Source organism: Chroicocephalus ridibundus, chromosome 3 (assembly GCF_963924245.1).
Source record: "Chroicocephalus ridibundus chromosome 3, bChrRid1.1, whole genome shotgun sequence".
Classification (NCBI taxonomy): Eukaryota; Metazoa; Chordata; class Aves; order Charadriiformes; family Laridae; genus Chroicocephalus; species Chroicocephalus ridibundus.
The window spans coordinates 29,240,178-29,268,040 of record NC_086286.1 but is presented as its reverse complement, the minus strand read 5'-3'; the positions used below and the strand labels follow the sequence as shown (position 1 = coordinate 29,268,040).

The following is a 27,863-nucleotide window of genomic DNA, read 5'->3' as shown; positions in this document are numbered from 1 at the left end:
CAGTATAGAGAAAATGCAATCAATTTGAATTTTTAATCTACTAGAATACATCAGTGTGTTTACATCTAAATAATTTCATATTTACAGAAGATGTGGAAGGGCTTTCATGGTTCAAAGAACTTTTTTCATTTTTCAGTCACTTTGTGACTGGTCTTCTGAAAGCTAATCTGAACTGGCATGTCTTCAGTAATTTGAATTGGATTTATACGCCAGTAACTTTTAAAATAAAATAAGTGATGGTGTGTGAATCTTCGATTTTTCTAAATCTTTTTTTTTTTTTTTTTTTAAATGGCTTTGGGGATTTTCTGTAGACATAAAATATGCCTACCAACAACCTTCAAAAAGGTATACTGCCTTTACATTAAAATTGGCCTGACAAATTTTACACGTGAATAAAGTTAGCAGTGCTTTCTAACTACTACTAACATCTAATTAGATGACATAAAACCTATTTTTCTCAAGTGATCCCCAACTCGATGTTGTCTAAATTATTTCTTTTAGTTTAGGGTGATTGCTCTACGCTTTTAGTTTTACAGAATGATACATTGTGGCATAATAATTTGGACATACAGATCATTTTAAAAATACAGACTGCAAATTTTATTTCAAGATTCAGAAATCTTCACAGAATCCCATGTTTTCCAAACGTATCTATTTTTTTCTATTAATTTTAAACATTTTTTATTTTTTTTTCCATGAATGAAAAGGCTTGACAGTGAATGAATTAACTTTCAGGCTGTCAGCTTACATAAAGACACAGTAACAGCTGAATCATCTTTTTCTTTTCCTTAGAGGTCAGAAGGCTACAGAAACATTGAGACAACAATCAGTCAAAACTACAATAACTCAGATACCTTTATCTTTCTAAAACCAAACCCTTTTTTCCACCAGCCACTGGAAATAAGTGCAGATTAATCCAACCAAACTGCCAAAGAAGTGCTCTGTATGCAACCAGATCTCTGGTTTGTGGGCAACTTGGTGTTTCCGAACCTTCATAATCGATGGACTATTATTGCCTACTAAAGACAGCAAGAAGACTTCATCACTTATTACACTTTGGTGATTAGTGGGGCGTGAGAAAAACCAGCCAGTAATACACAGTGAAATCCCGTCCTCATGACATACGAGAAAGATCATCTACTCATTTAATGACTAAAGGATTTACCTCACAAGGTTAAGCTCCAGAAGAGCTTAGTAATTCAACTTCTAATAAATACAGAATTTAATTTTAGAAAAAAATTAAATAAGTAAAATTTCCATGGGAAAAACAATTACTTTATATGTAGTATTCACTACTCCATATTTAGGCTCTGTCTTTAGTAATGTAAGTAGCAGAATGCAGTACAAAAAGACTTCCTGCCTGGCAGACAACTCCAGCTTATCCTGAAAACCCAACACAATTCAACCAGCTACTTCGGAAGCACATTAATACTTCCTGGCCACTTGACACACACGTTGAGACAGTCATTTTCTCTCAGTCCCCTGGGAAGCTTTCCTCTTGAGCATAGGAATGTCTACGTAATTATTTGTTTCCCTATGAGAGGCACATTTTACAGCAAGAACATCAGTGTATCATATCCTAGTCATAAACTTGTTCTGAAACAAATCTGTGAGTGCTATGAACAAATCCGGAAAAGACCTCCTATAGTTTATTTCTGGTTATTAAAAGAAAAGTCAGAATAATAATGCAGGCGAGCTACTAAACAACATCCATTGTAAAATAATCTGTCACTTGAAAGAAAACAAATAATTCTTGTTTTATACAGTTTACTAAATAATCTTTGTAGAAATAATGCTTGTTTTATACAAAAGAAAAAGTATAGCAGAAAAAAAAGCAGCCCATGATGAATGGAAGACACAATATTTAAAGTTACAAATAAACATATTTGGGGCATTTAGAACTCCTTTGACTTACTGCAAGTGATATTCCTGTCACATAATCTTTTCTTAATAAGGAATAAAGACAAAGATTCTTGAAAATAGTATCTATGTCTAGATACTTCTCAGTAAACTTTTCCTTTCGTTAGCACTCAATGTAGAGTGCACATTTCACCAACAAAACCAGCTAATTTTAAAATTTACTAAGTAAAAATAATTACAGACATAACAAGACACAGCTGCTTATGCTTCTTAAATAACACCCAAACACTAAATAAATATTGTACTTGAAATTTTGTTTAAATGAATAAAGTTCCGATAAAGCAAAAGATTAAGGCACAGGCAGCAGTGCTAGACTATAAATAAACAAAATAAAATTTAAAAAATACCAGTGATTTTAAAGATACGCCAAGGCTTGAAACATTTGTTTCAGTCCCGCTACCAAATAGACAAGAAGCTTTGAGGGAAGACAATATTTTAAAATAAGAAGACACAAAGACATATATTCTCTACATAGAGCCTATTTTAAAAGGGAGAGAAAGAATACATTTTTCACTTGCTTTGTTACCTTGTTATTATCCTACAAAACGGGTTAGTCCTCAACACCACCTTTCCACGAGGTCTAACTGGACCATACAATTAAATAAATAAACGCTGAATGCCTAAATTGTATTATGCGCAAACTGGAAATGGACAATGTCTTTCCAACAGCTTGCTTGCTTTCTTCATAATATCTACTGGTATTCACCAATTTTTAGACTTAACTCTTCTACTTTCTCTGCCTCTATGTTGATTAGTTTAGTTCAGAAAGTCAGGATAAGTAATAATGCAAGATCATTTTTTTTTTTTTTTGATTAATCAAAGATCATGTATTTACCTTCTGCAAGCATGTCTGGCACATCTGCTTGATATCTAGGCCCCACTCTGATCTCTCCCTTGTCTGCTAAAAGCGTTTTCAGTGATGGATCATATACCAATGAATAAAAAAAAGTATCCTAAAAAAGAACACATATTTGCAACAGCATAGTAATTTTTAAAATTTTATCACCTTCCATTTGGAAATTATTAAAGTAACCCCCCTCGCACAGTTTTACAGAGCACAGGCTTGGGACATTAATCCTTATTTTAAATAATGCAGATGTTTCATGAGTACTTTTAAACGGCTAATTGAAGCTTCTCTCATTGCTAGGAGTTATTTCAGAACAGAGAAATAATGAAAAGATTCATACACAAAAACAGATCGATGGATCTGAAAAGAAATAATTTTAACTGCTTTCGGAATTTAACATGTTTCCTCTTCTAAATCTCTCTACCATATTGACTTTGCATTACAAATTACATCTCAAAAAGCATAAAACACTCTCTAGTGTCTGAAAAGGGCTTACACAAAAATCATATTGGCATAACTGCAACAGTCACCTGAAGTACGGGGAAGTCCTGTTTTCAGAAACATTTTTACCGATTATCAGTGGGTTTGATGGAGAAATTTAAAAATAAAGACACGCTAATTTCAGCTTAAAAACACAGTCTGCCTAACGTTATATTAAGATGCTCCAAAGAAAAATATGGTTATTTTGAAAGGTATTTTGCAATGCCTTTCTTGGGGAATTTTCTTCCCCTCTGCTTAAGGCTAAGCACCTTACGTTCCTTCCACAGAAAATGAAAGGTGGGGAGACGCTTCCCAAACAATAATTCAGGGACCTTAAAATTAAACTCCTATGCTAAGTTGCCCTCTACAGGAGCCTTTCTTGCTCTCTCCATTGACTACAGAAGATTCTTCTTTCTAGAACACCTCTAGGAAAAGAAAAAAAAAAAAAAGATTAAAAAAAAAGGGAAATAAAAGAAAAAAGGAAAAAAAGTGCCATGTGAATTCGCCCTTAAGTATCCACTACAGGAAAGAATCTGTATATTTCGCTTCTGTAAGACACCATATGAATGACTTCAAATTATTATTTTCTAAATACAACCATATTCATAATAAAACCATAGTTTAAGAGTGTCGATTAAGTATTTCTCCAATAACACTTTTAAAATCAGTGTTTTCAACAACATAATTTTAATTTACCATTCAAGAAAAGATTTTCAAAGTATTGTTTGCCCATTTATTATATGGGCAAATACAGACTATATAATACAGCCATAAAACCCCCATAAACCCATCCCAATATTTAAACAAATACAAGTCACATATTACCTCTTTCTCCAGATATGACAGCACAGATTCTGTCTCATTCAGAAGTGCAACACTGCATTTTCCCCTACACAAACATAAGGGAGAATTGTTACTTTGTAAAAAGTTCAAATTTTTAAGTCAAAAAGTTATTCGCAAGAAAATAACCTAGACATACTTTATAAACTTTTACACTAAAAATACAGTAAAACGCACTTTGCCATACTCTTAAGACATTAAAGTTAACATCAAAGCAACAAAATAAGTGGCTGTACCGACCCAAGTGCTCAAATATGTAAGAGTTCTGCAGAACTGGGAAACAGTTTCAGAAACAGAAGTAGTGAAGAGCAAGAGGTACTACGGCAAAGAATAAATACACATCCAATTAGTAAAAAGGCCTGGATGAACGAAACATCACCTCCGAGTGACTCACCTCCAGTAGGTTCAGTGCCTAATCTGAAACAACACAAACTAGAACCAATATAAGGTTTTACCAATGGCCTGTAAAAATGAAGTATGGGATGATTTCTAGTAATTAATCATGGAATTCTATTCATTTCTCCTATGGCCACATTAAAATGCCGACTACCACATTTTTGTGCAGGTTGCCAGTAGAAAGCTTCCTGTTGTTCAGTGGTGGTACAGATCTGCCCATGTACAACACATGTATACAACGCGATGGAGTTCGACCCCACTACCTGCACCCCTTATCTCTCCCCTCTCTCTCATCCCCTTCTCCCACAACATTCCTTTGGCCTCAAATTCCTCTGCCTCCAACTTCTCTGCAAATATTCCACAGAATTATTTTTAACAAATGGTATTTTAAAGAAACACACAGAGATATGGATGAAAAAATGTTAAGCGTGCTGAATCATCTTGCTAGCAACTGGCATTTTTATGCTATCACTTTCAACTGAACTACCGTTTTATAATAATACGTATTTATTACCCCTTAAATACATCACCTTGTATTTCATGCACCTAAGTTTCATTCTATTTCTACCAGTTCAGTCAGTATTTACCAGGAGGTTCCAGTGGCCTTACATATACAGCTATAGGACCCCTGCCCAGAACACCCTTCTGCCATGGAACAGACCAGCATACAAATACAGAAAAGATAATTGTTTGCAGAGACCTCCTTGACTTTAAGATAACACCAAAGAAGTTATTGTAAAAAGCATCGTTCATTTCAGTGAATGTTGACTGTTAAACTCAGCCATAAGCATTAGATACCAACTGTTAACAGCTCATCATTAAGCAAACATACCCAGCTAATGTCCTATTCCCTACCATTGCACATCATAGGAAACGGGGTTAAACCACTCATTAAATCTACAGTATATAACCTCCTGAACTCTGAGCTTCTCTTCATCTCCGTATTTGTCAGAAGAACCACACCAAAGAGAAATGGTGGGAAGATGAGCAAGAAAAACCCGAGCACAATGCACAACAGCAGAGGAAAAGACACCTGCAGTAGAGAAGTAAGAAACCACCTCTATACTTGACCATGTCTTTGAATGGGTTTTGAAGCTTCTGGCCTTGATACTTCCAGAACACTCACTTCTAAAAAATAATTATATGTTGTACCATGAAGTTAGTTTGTCAACTTTATTTTAACGGATTTTTTTTTTTTTTTAGTGTTAAAGGCTAAACAGGAGTTCACCTTTCCAGTTTGCTTCTATTCCACATACCTCTAGTATGCTCTCTCTCTCCACTGCAGCCTACTGCTATTTAACTCCAATTACTGCAGAGGCATTCCTTCACTGTCATTGTGACTGCAAGAGTATTTTATTGACTGACCTTATACCTTACTGCTGATAAATTCAAAAATTTCATTTTATTCCATTAAGAGACAAGATTAATCTCCCCAGCGCATCTTCTAAGTGATTCAGTTTCTATCTGATGTACACTTCATTGTACAGCATTTTAACCATCTAATGGCTGGAGTCAAACACACAGGTAACATTTTACATGCGTATATGATATTTCACGTGCATGACTAGAGGCTCAAAAAAAAGACAATACTAGACACACAGTAGCAGACACCGCGCTAAAATGAAAAAGAGCATTTTAAAACAGGTACATTACATAAGAACAAAATTAGAAAAAATTATCTGTTACAGTTACCAGATTCTATAATCTAGAAACCTGAAATTCCTTATTAAAAATTATATAGAATCTTTACCAAACGCACAAAAGCCTACCATTTATGTATCTCCTCTTTCTCTTTTATTCCAACAGAGGAGAATCCTCTCAGCCTATTGCAAATCGTCTACTGGGTTGAATCAAGCATCTAGCTCACTGTATTTGTCTCTGGCATCTCTCAATCATGGATGCCTAGGAAATAACTTAAGTGAATACAAATTTGCAGTGATATGTCCCTAAATATTCTCCAATCACGACTGCACTCTGCACCCTTTCTTCCAATATTAATAATCAAAAAACCTTGGAGAGAAAGCTAATGTGGTTTAAACTACATTACAACAAGACCTAGAGTTATTTCTCTAAGATATGTACCTAAAAAACCAGAGCCTTCTCCGGATTTAAATATAACATTACCCTCCTCACAGCATTCTGGAACTCCATTAATGCTTTTAAGCAATTTCAGGTAACTGGGACAGATGAATCTACATCAAATAAAGAATCAATATAACAGGATAAAATCTGAGGGGGGCAGATTTTAAAAACAGAGGGGGCAGCTAGCTACCTACAGAGATAAGTGAAAGAGAACATAAACTGCATTTACCAGGTTCTAAGATCAGTTACACACCAAAATAAAATTATATTCTCTTTGCAAAGACACTAGGGAAGTTTTGAGTATTATTTAGACTACGAGTACAATGCTAGAGTTTCATTGCCATACTGGTGAAGCCTCCTGTCTGAGATGTGTCACAAAAACTAACCAAACGAAGGTAAAAATTACATGGAATTACCCAGCTTTCGTGAAAGAAAAAAAAAATAAAGATTGAAGAGATGTCTAATATTTATTCAGACATGAATCCAGAGATTCCTCCTCTTATCCCACTGTAATTCAAGCTTTATTCCTCCACAAAGCAGCATTCTTGACCTAACTGGTATCAAAAGGGTGAATTACTAGTAAATAGCATCAGAAGGGTTCAGCGATGTTAAGACTACATATCTTTTTTTGACCTTCTCCTCAAATTAAAAACATAGAGAAAAATTATTTTTACTTCCTACAGAATTAGGCAAAAATTATCTTGTGTGAACGCTGAAGGAAATGTTGAGGGAAAGTTTTGGATACCTCAGCAATGTACAAGTAACTGCAAATAAAACAAAACCAAACAAACAAAAAAACCAAACAAAAAACCCACCACCACCCCCACAACAACAACAAACTTTAATGTCTTCACCTACAATTTAATTCTGATGAGACTAAGTTTTCCCTTCAGAATCCTTTCTGCTCTTAGATATACTTAGTTTTTACAGTAGTCACAAATAAGAAATTCTTCCACTGAGCTAACAATACCAACAAAACTTTTTATAGTATTAAAATCAGTCAGCAGTAAAAAGTGATTTAGAGGTCTTGCAGTAAAAGGAGACAACGAAACTTACCTATATATATGCTCACAGTATTACCAGCATCTATCATATAAACCACTCGGGATTCAACTGCTTCCCTTGTCCTAGAAACCAGAGCTGTAACTCATAACTTTATTTCTTTAAAGCATTAACCATACGAAAGCTGTTTTCATATGTTACACCTTCCTTCACTCCCATTCACTAGAAGCTCTTGTCCGCTTGTAAATTTTTTTTATATTTTTCAGGTGACTCCACCATTTACAGCCATGAGGTAAGGGATGCCTAACGACCTATTTCTCCACACCAAGAACCTACTTCCTTACTTCAGTGAAGTCCTTTTGTTACAATATAGAAATAAGGCTCAAACACTTTCCAGAAAAATACTCTCAAATACTACTTTGGAAAAAATGCCTTAATGATTTTGTAGAAAAGGATTGCTTCAACAGCTCTAGCGGAAAGCCAGGTCCATATAGTCCCCATAGCCCCCAAAACCTAACCGTTTACAACTGAAAACGTAAAGCACAGAAACACAAATGAAGATTATAAGGAAACGGCAAGACATAGTAGTCATCATGGTAGCTAGAAGTCTCAATGCAGCAAACATAAGGATTATTTTTTCCCCTCCCTGTTTTGGGGAGCTACTTTTCAGGGGGTGGAAGTTTGTTTTTAGTTATTTATTTATTTTTTTTAATGTGGAATGAAGAAAAGAATAAAAAGAAAGAACTAGAAAATAAATGGCAGCTTTGTGAGACACTCACATGTAAGATTGTCTTTGACAATTTGATAAGGAGCTAACGAAAATTAACACTCTATATGAGATGTCAGTGAGTCCTGAAGGACTGATTTCGAAGACAGTAACCAGAGATGGGACCTAATAGGCCTTGAAAAGTAAAGACAAAAACCACCACATTTGAGTGAGACCCAACAGAGGAATGAAAAACATGTGGGAACATAATTCAGACAAGACCATGACAACGATCAATATTTAGAAGAGAGAAGTACAATAAGACTGCCCTTACTAACCTGTTCCAATAAAGACAACAAGACGATGATAACCAGCTCAAGAATTTAAGCTGAACAGAGAAAGTCAGACCAAGGCTATTATACAAGACAATGTTATGAAAAGATTTCAGTATAGCCTGATCCGACAACCCAGACCAAGACACCCTATTATTCTCCAGAAGAATATGGATATGCATATCTGGGGAAAAAATAATGAGACTGCTTGTTTGAATTCTCTAGCTAACTGTACTTTAGTAAGTTTTTTCTTAAAGTAATCAAAAGGATATTTACCGAACTGATGCAAACACTGATCTTTTAAAACTACCAGAATGAATCAAAATAACAGCAACTGTTTAGATCTTTTAAAGTCCCTGTTTGTTTCGGCACAGCCTTTACTTTTAAACCAGTGGAAAGCTCTGCAATTCCTGTTCTGCTATTCTTGCAGGCTATTTCTTTCTATTTTCACCAGATGAGTAAAACAGCCCACAAGATAAAAACCTTGTTTTAATAAGGATTTATTGGGAAGGGAGGTATGAAAATAAAAATTACAGAAAAAAATTACACAAGAAACAGAACACTTAGTGCCTGTTAACCAGGAAAAACCACAGGAGTAGAAAAAGCAACCTCATGGGTACAGAATCATGCCATCTAAGCTTCCTGTTGTAAAGTAGATGCAGTTTGGGTGAGCCTGATGCGGTATAAGAACTCTCAAAACTCATTGCTCTGAGTTCCTATTCAGTCGATGCAACTTGATATGCATTGGTCATTCGGATACAAGTTCAAAAAGAAAATAATACATGCAGGCATGACTCCACAGACTTTGAAATTCTGCTATTAACAATTATTAGTTGCCCTCCTGAATACGACAGAATGACATTGGGCAATTCTGTATGGATATACCAAGTGTCTCTTGCTGATCTTTATCAAGAAACATTGGTCTCTCAGTAGAGATTTGGAACACAGAAGTGTGAGTCACTAACTAGACAGTCTGAGAATATTAGGAAATATTATGCTTGTGATTTGATTTTAACATATGCTGTTATTTCAATGACAACCAGAGATTAAACTAAAAAGAAGAAGATGCATAATGAAGAGGGGTAGAAAGGTTTGGTGCAGGAGTAGAACTCGGGAGTAACCTTTCCCATATTCGGCATAAAGGGAAAGGGGAGAAAAAGGTACCGATATTAAGTAGAGGAGGAGAGGGCTACCTTAAATAAAAAGGCTTTTTCCTGAGCTGTCTTAAATGGGAAAGTGTTTTGAAGATTTCCAATCAAACAACTACTTTGAGCCAAGTCTTGATGCCTTACAAGCAGTCTAAATTGCAATGATGATCACCAGACCACAGACTGTGGAGTCCAAAGAGCTAATTATATGAACTTGATTCCCCAGTTACGGAAAGGCAATACGAAGAGTACTTGTGTATTTTACTTTTAAGCACAGGTTAAGGGGCACAGAATGATGCTGATAGACACATACCAAAGTATTTATAGCAAATTTCAAGTTCTCCAGATTGCAAAGATATTTACAACTGGAGAGCAAGCTACTGCACAACAGCAAAAACAAGAAAATAAAAGCATCATCATAGTGATTTAAACCTGCAATAGACCCCTAACTAAAGATTGACTTTAAAAGCATTCAATCAATATCTAGAATTGACAGAAGAAAGATCTGCATTGTACTGATTCATGCTTAATTGGCTCCAGTTTGTCTCTGCTCATTTACAGACCTGTCTCAAACACAAGAAAAAAAAACACAACAAAAAACCCAACAAAACCCCAACATTTCATAGGCGAATATGTCTCCAACAAAATGATACCAATCTCCCAAACACTACAAGATTGTACATCTATGGCCAATAGATAGACCAATAAACTTAGTATCAGCTTTTTAATGCACACTTGATCAAAGAAAATTAAAAACAGAATGCACAGCAAACTGATTTATGTACATCTAAATGGACCAGTAAATGCCTGCCATATAAACATATGCATAGATCATATGGGTGGCCCAGGCTTTTTATGCTGCATGTGGCTTGTAGTCAAAAAATTCAGAGTTTTAATCTTAATTAGAGCTGGAGTGCTCATTTTGAGCACTCCAAATTGGTAAGATTTAAAGGCAGCCTCTTGGAGCAATCATGCATAACTGACATGAATTTAAAAGTAATTTGTAGATAATGGTAAAAATTTTTTGCCTATTCTTAAGGTTCCAACTTTTATATAGTTCTCTACTACTGTTGTCTACTCTAACTGTTGCCTAATCTCAACAGGAAAAAGCATTCCCAATGTGAAACAAATTTACAAAAGACAAAATCAAAGAACGCTTTGCATTCAGTAACAATTTGTGCAGATTATATGTTTAAACTACTATGTTGTTAGCTGAAGAGCCAAAGCATTCAACAACTCTGCTGGAAGATCTTACCTTAATACTTGTAGAAAATGTTAAGAAGTAAATGAATGGATCTATGAATGGACACACATTTGAAACAAGCTTTAACACGCTATCACTTAAAACTGGATTTACACTAACATTGTTCCAGTCTACATTACTGACTGAATCTTGTGTAGCTGAGAAGGGTCTGCAAGAAAACACCGAGTAGAAAGACCAAGGTAGTACTGAGTGCCATGGAGAGAGACAAATCTTTTCTTGGACTAGACACAGGAGAATGACATGTTTTGATATCTCAAAATAAGCATAGCCGTATATATACACTTTCTATAAACAACTGTAGGAAGCTTGTCACTGGTATTTTTCCTCTGGGGATTAATTCATGCTAAAAAGTTACCCAAAAAAAAAACAACCCAAAAAAAACCAACAAAGGAGGCTGTTGAAGAATGATTTTTCAGCGTGACGTTACAAGGTCGCCCAGCTCAGAAGCAATGCACATCGCTCCATGCAACTGAACTTAAACTTCTGCACCATATGAAAGACTCCTAACTTTGTAATTATGTCACTACAGGGAAATATGTACTGATTTTCAGGTATTTAAGTGACAACCTTCCACCAACAAATACACTTTTTCTTATGCTGTTATTAGTACTGGCTATTGACCATATGTGAAAACAAGATTCTGGCCCAGACTGAATTTTCATCTTAATTCACGTAAGAATTCTCCGAATTCTAGCAGAAAATAAATAAATAAATAAATAAAATAAGGCATGCTTCTAAAGCGCCTTTGTTCTAACTAAACTCAATCCAGAAATGAAGAATTCCTTTCTTAACAATCTAAATTATCAGGTAAGCACATGGCTATGCAAAGTAGAGTCACTCCTTAACCAGTCTGATTTATGCCAGAAAATAAATCAGGCTTATAAGGCTCAAAGTAAGCTTTGAAAAACTAGGTAAAATTTTTATCTCATATATACACACACACACATATATATATATGAAGTATATAAATCCATACATAAACCCTTCCCATAGGCTAGAAACTTCTAGTTTGCCAAGAATGCCAAAACTACAAATGCTTAGGTAATATCACAAATCCTACGGTGCAATGCCTTAAAAAGTCCCCAAATTTCTTCTATAAAATGACTTGCCCTGTCTGTCTTGAGCTTCAGATTATTTGGTCTGTTTTAAATTAAGGAATCCCACTTTCAGAAAGAAGTACTTCTCTACACCTTAGTTGTCTGAAATAGCAATATTAGTGAGTTCTGATGGGATCATGAAGAAGAAAACAGCACAAAGAAATCTGTATGACAGAACCGAGTCATTTATCTAAAAGGCATCTAAAAAGCATCACACACTTATAGGTAGTTTTTAAGCGCAACATGTTTTTTTTATAAACTGCACGTACTTATGCTGCTTGTAATATGTCTACAAAGCGGTACCAATGAAAGTTCCTTTAATCTACCCAGCAGCTAAGGGATAATTTAAGAACAACAACAACCCTAAGAAACAAAAAAACCCATGAAAAACCAAGAAAACAAAACCAAAACCCACCAAACTGTAAAAAAAAAATAAAAATAATAAGACAGTGTGTTCTGGACCACACTACTGATGCAAATGATGTCAAAAGACACAGGGGGAAAAAAAAAAAAAGAGAGTAAAAATGCATTAAACTACTACAGGGAACAATCTCAGAACTGAGGGAAACCAAGATTCTTACAGCTTGACAATTCAGAAGTTTGAGTATACGTTTTTGTATGCTTACATTTAAAACTATGCAGAGGCTCTAAATTTCTTGATAAAATTTAAAGAACTCTTCTCTCAAATTAAAGAACTCTTCTCATTATCAGACTATCTGGAAGCTCTTTAATGTCACTTACCCACAGGCATTCTGCAAAAAAAATTCACCTTCTCCCCAATTCACATTGATCAGCTTTTAATGAAATGATCTTATGCAATCACGATCTTTGAAAGGCTCATGAAGTCATTTCTGTGTGGGAGTGGCAGTAATAAACCAAGCCAAGAGCATCTTAAAATTGTTTGGTTTTTTTTTTAAATAAAGGGTATGTATGAGAAAGACTCACAAGTTAGAAAGAACCGAAAATTTCAGAATCCGAGTTTAGAAAGTTTTTCTGAATTAAGGCCATAGCTATATAGAAAGCTTGAATTTGCTGCTTAGGCCAAGCAAGAAATTTAATCCTTTGAGAAACAGAAGAAACACTTAGTTCATCCAATGGCAGATTAAATAAATACTCCTCATTAAAGATTTAGGTGTAGATTTATTACAGTTACTTGAATAATCTCCATAATGACAAACATGCATATAATGTTCAGGTATCATACACAGGTGCGTTGAGTCCAGACATCAAGCTCAGCAAGAGTTTCAGCATCTTGAAATCGTGCCCAAGAAAAGCAAAAAGTACTTAGTGAAAACACAGTCTCCAGGAGAAAAAAAAAAAAACCAAAAAAACCAAAACTACCATGTGATCAGAATCCCTGCACTTATTAAAAAACATAGTGATACAAACGCGCACAATTAGCAACTGATAAAACTATAAAGAATACGGTAAATTATCCATCACTTGGAAATTTTTCAACCAAGCATGGATGCTCCACTGAAATATACAACTTAATTCAAGCACAAATAGTTGGGATCATGTCAACAGTCACTGCACAAAATTGTGCAGTCTGAATCAGCTAAAAGAGCAACTAAAGAGGCCATGACAATCCCATACCGCTCTTCAGTCCCAGGGAAGAACTCCTGAAAACTTGTATTCAAACTTTAACTTATCAGAAAGATTGCTGAACAGAAGTAATTTAACAAATTTCATTTTTATTTACTGAAGATAAATATTTGTCATTTTGCTGTAACTAAGAAAGAATTCTGACAAAGTAGTAGTTTATTCCTTAACCCTAACAAAAACCCAACTGTATCAACCAACTAAATCACCAACATGATAGCAACCAGATATAATTATATGTTTGAAATCTTCCTTCCCCTTCACAAACAGCCACCACTCTTTGGAACTTTTCCTCGTTCTCAAACTACTTTGACTTTAGTCAAAGTCTGCATATAAGCCTCTTTATACTTCGCATAAATAATTCCTATTTCTTTTTTGTTTGTTTTTTTGAAAGGTGGGTGCTATTAAAGTATAGAGCAGCCCAAAAGATTCACACCTGATTTTATTACAACATCTGAGAATGCCTCACTTATTTATGCTTTCCAAACGCTTAACAATAATAAAACACAAAAACCCACAACCCCAAGACTGAAACACAGGTTATTACCAAACAAGAACTAAGCAAAGATAACAAAATGGCAAGATGAACCCTGATGGATAAATTCTTCTACACAACTCACATGAAGTACTAAATCTAAAGGCATTTACAAGTGATCTTAGAACTTAATGCAATCTTTTACAGCAATCTAAATGTGTTTATCACCTATTAATTCTTGAGACCTTAACAATGAAAAATAAATTTAAAACCAAGTCAGATAAACCAGTGCATCCCTCCAACAAGGTAACCATTTGTAGATTTTTATACAAGGGACTCATTTCACCAGGTGCTAAGTTTTATGGTGAATTTTACAACACTGGCAAAGAATTTCACCTTTATGACAACTTTCAATGTTTCCCCCCCTGTGCCTTCTCATGCCTTTCCAAAATGCTGTATTTGGTAATGTTCAAATCTAGGAAAATCCAAGTTAAAGTACACAGCACTTCAAGCTCAAATCAACCCCTCTCTGGGACTGGTATTGCTTACAGGAGCCACCTGCGTGAATTCTGGGTGCATTTACTGTGTGACATTAATGAAGGAGAGCACTCAGCGAGTCTGGCTGGCAGTATAACTCTGTTACAAGAACATCTGGGATTATGGTGCCTGGAAACTGCATCTGTAACATGCAGGAATTAGGAAAGGAGGAGAATCTTCTCTGGAGGGGTGCTACCAACCTTACACATTTGAGCAGACAGGGGAGGGAACAGTTTCACTTATAACTTGACAAGTAGGCACTGAGGTAACAAATCTTGGTTTTGAGAGCCAAACTAGTACATCACCTTGTACTGTACCACATGCCATCACTCCAGAATGGTACTGCACTGAGCTAGGCAATTATATCTTCTTAAATACATTCCACTGCAAGAACACTGTGTCCACAAGGCAGCACTGTCATGTTTAATTACTACTACACTACCAGCTTCTAATTCTTTTCTAAATCTGGCTTTTTTTTTGGTGCCAAAACTTATACCGCTTCCTAAAGCTACTAAAATGGCATAGTGACACCTAATGCAAACAGGAAACCAGATGAAGTCTAAAAAAAAATCCCAGTATTTATAACAAAACAAATTATATCTCAAGAGAGTTACATATAATATATATAACAACATTAAAAGTATGAGAATAAGGAATTAAACTGTATTTCAGTAATTCAAAAGCAAACAAACTACATCAGAGTTATTCAAATCTCAACATTACAGACCAAAGAGCTTCAGAATTAGATTTGCACATCAAAGAAATATAACCTGCTAAAATAACTGCAAGGCATCTCAACTATAATGTAGTGGCACCAGGTGTATGAGACAATATGGTATTCGTAATTGTGAATTAGAATAAAAGTAGTCTCAGTCACAGGGTTGGGGGGAAGGGGCTGTAATTTTCCCTGCCATTCAGTTTAAAAAAAAAAAAAAAAAAAGTAAAACCAGTAAAGTTGAGAAAAGAAGAAAGACAAAACAAGAGCAGTAAAAGTATATTAGTAAAAAGTAAACAAAAACATACCACACCAGGTAAATTTATTTTATTCTCTTAAATTACAAGCTAAAGTTTCTTTTCTTGGCCGAAGATGTCAGTAAAAGTTCAAGATCTGTAGCTGCCAAAAGCAACTACAGGTAGTTCAGCCTCCTCCATTCTCTTAAAATCACTTTTAGCTTTCTCCTCTTCCTTCCAAAGTGACTGAGGTTTTGTATTCTTACAAAATATTCTTGATGTATTACAAAATGTAGTCTTGAGAGAACTGATCTCCATTCTTCATTCTCTACTATTTCATGGTACCATTTATTTTCTCCTGTAAATACAATTTTTCCTATCTTGGGGCTAAAACCACAGGTGGTAAGAGCAGAGGCCCACAAAATGGAGCTACTCAGGGTTTTATTGCATGAGTATCTGCTAGCTTTCTATATGGAGATGACTGGCTTGGTAGACCAGTCACAGCAGTGAATGTTGTCTACCCTGATTTTAGCAAGGCCTGCAGTGTGTTCCACAGTGTCCTTTAACCAGATTGGTAACATCCAGAACTCAGTAAGTAGACAATAAGGCTGGAAAAAAAAACTAGCCAGACTACCAGGCTGTTGTAGTGAGTAGTACAAAGTCCAGCTGGCAGCTGGTCACTGCAGGCATCTCCGAAGTGCTGATACCGGAGCCAACAGTTTAACATCTTTATTAACAATCTGAACAAGTGAACTGAATACACTTTCAGCAAGTCTGCAGATGATACTAAACTGGATTTGTTCACTCTTAAGGTGTGACAACTAAAGGGAGAAATCCTACTGCTGTCTTCAATTATCTAATGAAAAGATATAAAAATAAGACAGAGTTGGGCTCCTTTCAGGGAAGCACAGTGATAGGACAAAAGGCAGTGGACAGCAGGTTTCAACACCGGAAATCCCTATTAGACGATGGGGAAATTTTCACCATTATGGTGGTCAAGCACTGAAACAGACACCCAGAGAGGCTGTGGAATCTCCATCCTTGGATATTCTGGAGCACTGACAGGAGGAAGCTGGAGGAGTACCACTCTCACAACATTTCTATCCTCTTTTACAGGACAAGCTAATTAATAAAAGTTATGAAAACTACTGAGAATCACAGAATCTAACCATTAAGAAGTTAAAAAGTTAAATAAGGAATATTTTGCAGTGTATTTTCCTTCTTGTGTCTTTTTAAAATAGAGTCAAGATTGTTAAAATGTCATTAAACTACATACAGCTTGGTTCAGAATTCGCGTGTTAAAGGTCTTAGTAACACGTGACAGCACAGCCCTACAGCATTCATCCCTTCTGAAAAGTCGATGCAAGTCATCACTCTGCATTTGCCTGCTGTGCAGTGCTGCATGTACTATGAATTCACGTGTTTTTCTGGCTTCTTTGTGAAGTACGTACTGGAGAACCTCTATTGTATTTGCTCCCCGAGTTGTGAGGTGAGAAGACATTTACAATACTTCTTCTATGTAATCTCTCTACAAAGAGAATACCTTATTTCGATATCTAAATGTCAAAGTAAGTAAAAGAAACAGCGCAGGATTATTATCTCTATGCTGTAGTTGGGGAAGCAGAGATTTGACAGTTAAATGACTTTCTCAAAGTCAGAAAACAAGTAGCTGAATCAAGCAGGGGAAATTAATACAAAAATTTCCAACTTCCAGTTTTTGTGTTGGCAGAGAGAAAGGTAAGCCACACATTTGCCAATAAGAGAGAAAATCTACAAGCACATACAAATTGTTTCTCCTACTGGAGCACATACACTTTTTCTTTTGGTAGCTTCTAGTCATTTATGATCTGAAACAGCTGCGGAGGTGAGCTGGATGTAATGAGAAAACAAAAATTCCTTCAGAATGTCAGAGCCCTTGTTTTACATTCACTACACTCCCTCTTACCACTGGGCTCTTTCTTTTCCATTTCTAGGTACATCATCCCCAACCCCCTCAACACTAAAAGAATTTGCTTGACTGCTAAATAGGAGGTAACATGCGCACTTATATCATTTACAGAAGGATACCAACAAACACTTTTTGACCTTTAGCAAGCCTCTTCCTACATTAGCATCAGGGCAATTTAAAACAATACTTTAAATGCTGTTGCAACATTTAGCCAAACTCAACCATGACTTCTTCACATTTACTGAAGTAAGTTGGGGTAATTTTATTTTTAAATGCGTGCGGCCCTGAATTGCAGATCTGACCACTGAGTCACTGTCTCCTTTCCAAACCCATCTGTGGTTTCCCTGGGCAGACAAAATGGTCAAAGATCCTCCGGCCCACCTTAAGAATATTTAAAAAAAAAAACCAAACTCTTGCAAAGTAGGAACAGACTGACTTTATACCACGTTATCAACTGATGCTGTAATTGGCAAGCCAGGGCTCTGAGACTCTTGTCCCTTCCAAAGCTCCAACATGAAGTAACAGAAGGAAAAACCAAAGGCAGTTCCAAGAAGTTCATGGGACAACCTGGCATGGCTCAGCTGTGATCAATCACATCCTTTTGCAAGATAACAGCTGAAGAGTTCAAGCAGGTGGGATACTGGAAGGCAATCCACCTCAACAGAACACACAGATAAATGATATTTACTTTTTCTTACCTGATATGCGTTGCCGGAAGGGACTCATACTGGCGAGAAAGGAAGAGCTCTCTGTGCTTCAACTGATGTTTCTGTTTATCAGTCAAATCAACCTCAATTGTAGTTTCAGACTCTTCTTCAACTTCTTCTGCAGAGAAGCAGAGCGTAGGTCGAAATTAACTCTGTTGCATAACACCATTACAGCCATTTCACTTGACATCCCCCCCACCCCTTAGCAACGTTCCTTAGTATTTCAAAGAAAAGATGAGTTTAACAAGACTACAGTTTACGTAACTTGACAGAATATTAAGTATTTTGAATTCTATACCTTCTACTTAAACTCTTAAAAAAATTATGCTCCTCTCCTACTGTACTACACGTTGATGTCTTTCACGCAGCTGTAAGAACAATCCTGACAACATTACTCATTCTTTTTTCAACTTCTTTCATCTGTTCCGTATTTTTTTCTCTGGGGGTGACTCTTGCTTGCTGAACAGTTTTGGTTCAGATTTTCTGTTGCTGATACTGGTATTACTAAAACTTTTACAGAAGTCCTGGGGAAAACCATACTTTCTAGGAACAGAAATTTACTAAACAAAATTGCAGTCTAAGACTGCCAAATCCTAGTCTAAGAAAACTGAAAAAGCCTACTGCCTTCCGTTATGCTAACCTTCTTAGATACTGACAACAAATAGTAACACTTAAAATTATTTCTATTTTAAGCAAGACAGCACTATTTTAATCCAGAAGACAGCATGTATAACAGCAAATCATAAATTCCATAGTTCTTTTACAGTTAATATAACTATAAACTATCTTTTACAGTTAGTATAATCTGAAATTCTCTAGTATTACCTCGTGTATGATAAAACCAAGGAAATCATTCCCTTTTAAAAATTTAAACCAACTGGGAACATAAAGGAAGAAATAAAAGCAGATACTAGAAAGCATCGCATACAGAGTTAAAGAGCAACGTTCACAGTGGTTGATAACATGTCATACGATGACAGGCTCTCCAAAATGGCTACCCTGGGGTCTCCATGGCTGAAATCCACCTTCCCAGTGAAAATTGTATGTAAAAAATACAGACACTTTAATAACCTCTCTAAGACGCGTCAATTTTCTACCTGCAAAATTATCCATCAGCTGCAAAACCAAGTGTACTTTATAAAATATGTCTCAGAAATTACATGATGAATCCTCAGCACTAGGTAGTATTTCTCATAACTAACTACAACAGATCACCCCATCCGCTCTTCCAACAATAACCATTTTTATGAACAACCAACACACTATCTCAAAACGAAGCCTGCCTGCATCCTCATGGTAACCACCGTTCTCTCCAAATGCAACACTTTATTCTTTTTTTATAATCAAGCCTGTGTGTAGCTCACTCCACTTCTAATAGTTCTTTCCACAAAAGATATAAAACAATACATACGCTCCGATATAACCAACTTCTTCAAACCCAATTCCATCCACTTTAACTCTATCCTCCTGTAGACCCCCCCAGCCCCCCTTCCTTGTTTTGGCATATTTTGTGGGAAAATACAATAGGAAAAACAAAAATGAAAACAAGACTTCCCCCAGTCTCACCTGAGGCCCCCCACCTCACCTGACACATGTACAGGTTCAAGTCAGACCACAACTCAGTTCAGAATTATTCTGGCATCAATAATACTAACAATAAATAAAGCTTAAAAAAATCTGCAGAAAGGCAAAGAACTTTTTTAATTAAGCAAGTAACTAAAGAAAAAAGTACAAATTAATATTAAAAAGTTCGTGTTTCAAGCAATTAATAGCTACAACTGCTTATTACAGTTAGTGACCATTACAAGCTACGTTTGTATTTCAAAGTTCAAGCATTACTGTTTCTTCTTGAAGTACCACGACATGTCAGAGGTTGCTTTACTGGTTTTTTGTTTTTTAATAAATGCACTGCTGGTACTATTCTACAGGTCCAAAGTTCTCGGTTGGCTATTTATTTCCTCTCTCCTTCCCGAAAAACATCACAGCAAGGTAATCATGTGTTATAACCATCTGAAAAACAGCTGACAACAAACAGTCCTTTAGAAAGCAATTTAGGCATCCAAAGACACGTGTCTGGGACCATTTTAGATTGACATATCCAAAACATCTGACTGCAGATATGGCACAAAACACAGGAGAATACGTACCATTTTGAAGTGGCTGCAGGGAGACAGAGACAATATTCCAGAGAGTTTAAAATGGCTTTAGACACCTAGACAGCTATCTTAATAGCTCCCTCAGAGTAAGAATATAAATTAAAAAAATAATTTTTTAAAAACCCCGAAATTTTACTCATATATTTATTGTACTAATCTTATGTAAGCCAAGAAAGTGTTGATCCAAGAGCCTGAATCTGAAATTTAATGTCTCTTACACACATCTATTAAAACACTCCAAACCTAGACATGAAACCATGTAACTTTTTCTGTTGTATTTTTAGAAATGAAACATACATGTTTTACTCATGATGATCTGACAAACTCAGCAAGTAGAACAAACCATGGCCAAACACAGAACAGTTCCACTCTTAACACAATTTACCACCAGGATAATTTTACAATTTTCTTCCTCAGCATTAGAATACAAAAACAATGCTAACAGTAGTATTAGCATTTATAAATAGAAGTAATAGCTTGCCCCAGCAGTAACACAAACCTGTACCCAGAAAGGAAGCACTGGAAAGCATAAAGTGAGAAAATGAGAAAACTAAATTTGCTTGATGACAAATATAAATAGAAAACCAATTTGCTTGGTGGCAATACAAAGAATTCTGCATCTCAACAAACCTTTAGGTAGCTGCTTTCAAACCAGAGTTTTGCACAGATTAGGCCTTAACACCCACTAGAAGAAAAATGGTGAAGAACTTCCAGTACTTGTAGAGGTTCCTTCACCTCTTTGACTCAGATTAGCAACATATGTGAAGTTTAATTTGCCATCCAAGGAGAGGTTATTCCTGTCAAAAGGAGGGAAATGGAGGGTACCTACAGAAAGTCATGAAGTAGCACTAAGCTAAGCATATTTTCTACACTCAGGAAGAGAAATAAAGAAGCGATTGGCTCAGAGTGAGCAAATATTTTAATGGAGCAATATGGTGATGACATACACAGGCTTTATCATTGCAAGATTATAAAGAAAACAAAATTCAATTTAAAAATTTTCAGCTTAAAAATATGTTGAAAGTCTTAGGTATGACTACGAAGATGAATACAATCAGTTTTTGAAAATGACGCAATCCCTGTTAGGCCTTGAGCAAAGTTTAAGATAATGCTGGTTTGTAGTACTTTTCCTGGTTTATGAGAAATATTTCATTATTTAAAGGAAAAATCCTGGAGAGCAAAAGCAGACATCTCCAGTGAGCTTTTAAAAGCTTTAGGCCTATTTATTATACATGGGCTTTCTAATCAGCAATTGTAAATACTTACTTTGATCCTGCAAACCAGAGTGATTTGGTGATACTTTCAGCGGCAGCGCTGCAGACATAGCATTTCCCGTTTCCCTCTGACATAAGTAAGACTTAGCTGACAAGCAAGCAATGAATACTGGGAAGAAACTGTAATTCTCACTCATTTTACATATGTGTTACTACTTTTAAAAATGCGATAAACTCTTTTTTTTCCCCTGTTCAATTTCATTTGTGGGATTCACTGGTAGAAAATGGTGGTGTTCTTAGCGAGCATAAGAGACAACCGTCCATGCCACCTAGGCTTCATATACAGTGTCTTTGTTTATCGTTAAGTAATGAGATGACTCAAGCTTGCCACTAGGAAGAGCTGCTTGTTTTTACAACGGAAATAAAAATAAACTGAGGGAAAGTGTCTAGAAACACAATACACCCATTTAATATAAAGTGGTTTAAAAATAGCTAAAATAAATCCTGAAAGGCACTTAGAGGTTTAAATGAGACTCAAACCACTCTATGGTGAAACTAGCAAACAGCTAGCAAACAATTAAATTCCCTTTTAACAAATTACTCTTTCTTAACTAAGTCAAAATAACCCAACATGTGCTCCTCTCATCTACTGCAACAGAAAGTAAGAGACATTAGTTTAAACACTGAAGGCTGTCTTCAGGGAGAGGGAGTAAATCTTCAGTTTCAAAAGGAAGAATAAAGTTCTCCCTCTACTGTCACCAAACCGCTGACTGTTATTTTCAGCTAGAGGTTGGCTGGATCACAAAACCATGGAAACGCAGAGTAGTTCAGGGCTGAAAGGGGGCCTCCAGAGCTCTCTAATGCAAACTCCTCCTCAAAGTAGACTCAGCTGTGAGGTCAGCCCAGGTTACTCAGCATTTTATTCAGTTGGGTCTCGAAAACCCCTGAGGGCCACATGACCTCTCCAGCAACACAACCATGGTGAAAAAGCTTTTCCTTATATCTAATCTGAATCGCTGTTTCAATTTAGTCACTGCGAAGAAACCAACTCCATCTTCTCTATAACCCCCACACAGGCACTGGGAATCCACCTCTTCCCCAAGCTAAACAGGATCAATTCCCACAGTCTCTGCTAGCAGGGCAAGTGCCCACATTGTGGCCTCTGCTGAACTTACTGCAATTTATCAGCAACTTTTCTGTATCAGGGGTCTAAAACTGGGTGCAGTACCTAGATGTGGTGCAACAAGTGCTGAATAATCAGGGGGGTAATTACTTGCCTTAATCTACTGGCTATGTGCCTGGTGATACAGTCCAGGATGCTGATGGCCAACTTTGCTGCCAGGGCCTCGCTGTCTGCCAGCATCCCCAGGGCCTTTCCTGCAGAGCTGCTGGCCCAAGCCCCTCTGTTCTCAGCCCATATCCCTGGCAGGGCTTTTCCTTCCCAGGTGCAAGATTTGGCATTTGTCCCTGTTGAGTATTTTCAGGTCCTTGATATCCCATTGCTCCTGCTTTCTAGGAATCCCTGGCTACCAGCCCTTCCCTCAAGCGTATCACCTGGTCACTCCCCGCAGTGTGGTGTCACCTGTGAACATGATGGGAGCATACCACATCGCTGTTCCAGGTCACTGATAAAGACAGGTCCCCATAGAGATCCCTGTGGGACTCCACACACAGTATGAATCCTTAACCACCACCCTCTGACTCAGACCATGCAATTGGTTTTTTTATTCACCTAATTGCCCCGTAACCCAGATCAATTCCGATTCCCTAGCCTGGTGCGCCTACCAAAAATGTTAGTGCTGGCACAAAGGAAAAAAGCAGGAATAAGTGACTTAAACTGGAAAGACGTGAAACCAAGAACCACTCCTTTCAACAGCAGCACGGACTGACGCTGAATTAAATGAGCAGTGCAACCAAAAACTGAGATGCGTTAACTTCCTACCTCTTAAACTTAATTGCTTCCAATTTTGAAACCATATCTCAGCTTAGCTGCATCCGGCTTATGCAAGCTTAAATGGAGAGATTTAAATCACTACCACAATTTCTGGAGTTACAGCAGTTTCACCAAGTTTGTTAAAACACCTTTAAAATTTTATTAGGTCAGTGTAAATTTCAGTTCAAAGAATGCCACTAAGCCTTACTGTCAGTACGGTTTCTAAACTTTTTTACTTTCCTGTATATCTTTTTCTTCTATACTCGGCCCTATATACATCCCAGGTATTGCCAACATATTTAAAAACCTACAGATAAAAAGCCGAGAATGCTGAACAGCAGCAAGTTTACCCCACATCAAAGCAATGATGGCTGTGCGTAAGTCTCTTTCAAGCTTAGCTAGTTGTGGCAAAAACATCAAGTGTGCATTTGGCAGTTAGATGCTACAGCAGTAAGAATTATAAATATAGGTTTTTGAGGGAGAGGGAGTAAATCCATTTACTGCCAAAATGAGTACAAAAGAACATTAAGTCTAACCATCTGAACAACTCTATTCAGACTGTGAATGAAGAACTCTCTTAGGTGAGCAGCTGGCCAATTTGCTCATCTGTGTGAGGCTTCCTGCCACACGTTGTGTTGTACTAACTTAGTTGTGATACTTAAGACCCTAGCGCTGTAGTAAAGCACTTTAATCAACTTTGTGAGCTAGACTATGCAACGGTTATACTGTCAATTTGACTGAGAAAGTGTTTACCAAAGCTGAATTAATCAGCTTTACTTGCACCACGTCTGTTAGTACAATGTTCAGATGGCTGTTCGAATATGTAACACCAATTTGGTATTTGCTGTGACTGTCAGACAGGATTAGAAATCTAAAGCACAATTTGTATGGATTATGAGTCATTTAGTTAGCATATTACTATCTAAAGTGTGAATCTGAGCAATTCTGCAGGTAGGAAAAAAAGACCAATAGTTGTGCTTACAAGGAACAGGTGTACTTTTAATTCCTACTGTACAGCACAAGGGGTTATCCAATTTTCTTACACGATTTTCCAGGTGATCCTCCCTCCCACACCACCTTGTAATTATTCTTCTAAAGGAGGTCACAAACCAAAAAGAATTATACTGCACAACCATTAAGAACTAATATGCCACACCTACTCTCCAATAATAGAAATTATTTCTAAAATCATGCAAAAGGGTGTTTTTGAGTAATTCCAAGTAGCATGTTACAATAGTAACAATTCCCAGGATGATAGTCAGTTATAAGCAACTGGGTAACTATCTCATGTTTATCGCAGGCCTGCAGCAAAAATATTTAATGAAAACTACCACAGTTTTCATCACCAGAAACTCCGCCTTCCAAAACTTGATGGGTGGGTTTTTTGGATAACTGGTTTTGGAGATTTCTGAGAGCAAGGAACTCATGGGTGGAAGGCAGGGAAGGATTACCTTCATAAGTAGTATGAATCACGATGTGCTACATTAATAAATATATCTTAATAAATTAAATGTGACATGAATAAATACAAGAGTAAGCACACTAGTTTTTTAATCCTATCATTCAGCACTGGAAGCTAGCTTATGACAACACTACAGAACAGAAGGATCCCATAGAAGCATGAAAATAATGACACGCAGGCAATGATGAAAGAGCTGGCAATTCTGTTATCATAAATCTGAAGTAGATTTTTCCCCTCTCTCCCTCTTACCTGGTTTCTGTCTCACCTATTCAAATGCAAACTCTTCCAAACGAGAAAATACCCCGTTACAGGGCTCAAAATGTGTTTGGTCATGTGTACACCTGTCTGAACTGTAGCAACCTGTTGCAGCATGTGTGGAGCAACAGTCCTGCACAGTGTTTCTTTAAGCAGCTCGTTAGTAGCAGCGAGCAGTAGACTCAAAATTGTGCCATGGACACAGCTATTTCCAATATGATGAATATTTTCAAGGTCCAATTACTGGTATCCAGCTCATCAGATGAATCAGAAACCAATTAGTAACTTTTCGAAAATGTAAATGAGTTTAGAGCTGTGGTGGGAAAGAAAGTGGGAAGTTTTATTCTAACCTCAAATCCTGGCTGGCAGACCACCCTACAGCGCATGGGAATCTGACACTGCCTAAAAAATCATTTTTTAGATCTATCATCTGGCTCAAGAAATACAAAGGCTACCTGCAACAATTGCCATGTAACCTGCATGAATAATTATTAGACCTGATTTTGAGTAAAAGGGAGATCAGTAGCTTCCATTTTCATGAGACTGATGCTATTAACAACTTTTCCCATCACTTGGATTTTCATCACTTCCATACAGACCTCCTGCTCATAGTATCTTGTTAAAACACGATGGTCTTTCCTTTAGAATAGAAAATAGGTGTGCCTGATGCAGTTAGTTAACAAGTTGCGTAGTTGCCTCTCCTTAATAAAATGCATTATAAATATTAAAAAAAAAAGTCATGTAGAAAACTAAGAACACCAAAAATCTCTTAAGTTTTCTGTAAGAACCCAGAGTCCACTTTTAAGATCTACACAGGCATTTTCTTTCACTGCACGACAATGATAACCACAGAGCTTCAGAGATCTGAACTGCTTTCTAACATACAATTCACATCCTCAATAGCAGAACAGCTTTTAAAAATTTGTTGGCAGAGACGAAAAGGCACAGATTGTACAAGCACCCTCCTACCCCTACTCAGAATGGCATATGATTCTGCTTATAAAATACAAATTATTTATCTTCTACAGTCTCTCCTTCCAGAAGGCTGAACTTTGATTGATTTTTTGCAGGGAGGAAAGAAGTAGTAGAAAAAAAAAAGGAAGAAAAGGATTTGTATATCCTGTTCTTGAATAAACTTAACAAAGACACATTAAAACTCTACGTGAAGGATTTTAACATGAGAAGGATGTTATCCAAGACAATGTCTGCTCAATGCCAGCAAGGTAAGAAAGTTTTTCTGTTTATAGACCTCACGAAACAAGCAGGAAGAGGGGTTCACTCACTCTGAAGGTCTACATAAGACTTAAAAGTTCATTTTTTTCCATCTTCAGCTATGCTAGAGATTTATCTTACAGGGTGTATTACATCCTTAATGCATATACAGAGATCTTAAGATTCTAATTAATGAGAACTATACATATGAAATGAGAAAGTATAAAGACATACGAATACAGGTATTACTCGAAATTATTAAAGTCTCTTAATTTATTAATTCTGATGCTGGTGGGGAAAAAACAAGCAGAACAGCGTAAGAATAAACATCACACTATTAACTATTCAAATCTTTAATACATATGCCATTTTTCTTTAAATAAATGGAAATAAAGGTCAAGTAAACCAAGTACTCTCAGTACTTTCTTTCATAGACAACACATTCAAATACCATGTTTGTTACAGTATGATGTAAAATATCAGAAAATCATCATTTGCTCACTTCATACATATTGAATATTCATTATTCTGATCCTGGCTTTTTTTCCTCTTATTAAGAAAAAAATTAACAACAGGAAAAGAAAGGGAGGAGCAGTATGAAAGTACACGAAGCTAGTCACCCTTTCAAGGCAAAAAGAAATATAAAAGCTGTCCACGTATCAAAGCCCTTTTTCTTGTATGATACTTGGCAACTGAGTCCTTGGCCCATTGAGGCCCCACTGAATAATAGCATCAGGATTTCACTCCTGACAGCAGCATCAATCAAATGATCTGCCCTAAAGGAACCGTCACATAGCAAAGGGCCACAGTACCCCATAGGACTAGGTTACAGGTCACTGACCCTGCCAACACTAACGATTTCTGCACTGGTTTAAGCCAAAACAAGCCTGCACTTTTAATACAGGAAACTGAAACACGACTCTCTTCAGCGTTGCGTATCACTGTCACAATCTTTCACAGAAACAAGAACAGACAAATGAAAATTGAAGTCTATCAGTCAGCATATCAAAAATGGGAAGACTGCTAATTTAGTCGTGCTGGGTTTTGATAGATGCTTAACCTGTTGCACAAGTAGAAAAGGCACACGCACCTACATAACCCCTGGATGTATGCAGATAGAGCGCTCTATGCACAGCCCAGCAACTACGCAATCTGCACGGTGAAGGCATCTTACGTACCATGAGAAATCTGCAAAGAAGTTTTAGATTCAGACAGTGGGTGACAGTCAAAATGAACTAGTTAGCTCCCCAAAGTCTTTTAGGAATTTGGTAATGTAGAACAGGCTTTTACCGAAGAA

The 27,863-nt window shown here is 36.6% G+C and overlaps 1 protein-coding gene across 5 annotated transcripts in view; it reads right to left on the bottom strand.

Moving 5' to 3' along the window:
- MTA3 (metastasis associated 1 family member 3) overlaps window positions 1–27,863 on the bottom strand; it is a 142,889-nt gene that overhangs the window by 100,376 nt on the left and 14,650 nt on the right. For all 5 annotated transcript variants that reach the window (XM_063328577.1, XM_063328575.1, XM_063328576.1 and 2 more), the window contains exons 4-6: window positions 18,326–18,452; window positions 4,073–4,136; window positions 2,756–2,873 (exon numbers count right to left, since the gene is read on the bottom strand). In XM_063328577.1, the coding sequence (XP_063184647.1) occupies window positions 2,756–2,873; window positions 4,073–4,136; window positions 18,326–18,452 (309 nt within the window). The remainder of the gene's footprint in view (window positions 1–2,755; window positions 2,874–4,072; window positions 4,137–18,325; window positions 18,453–27,863) is intronic.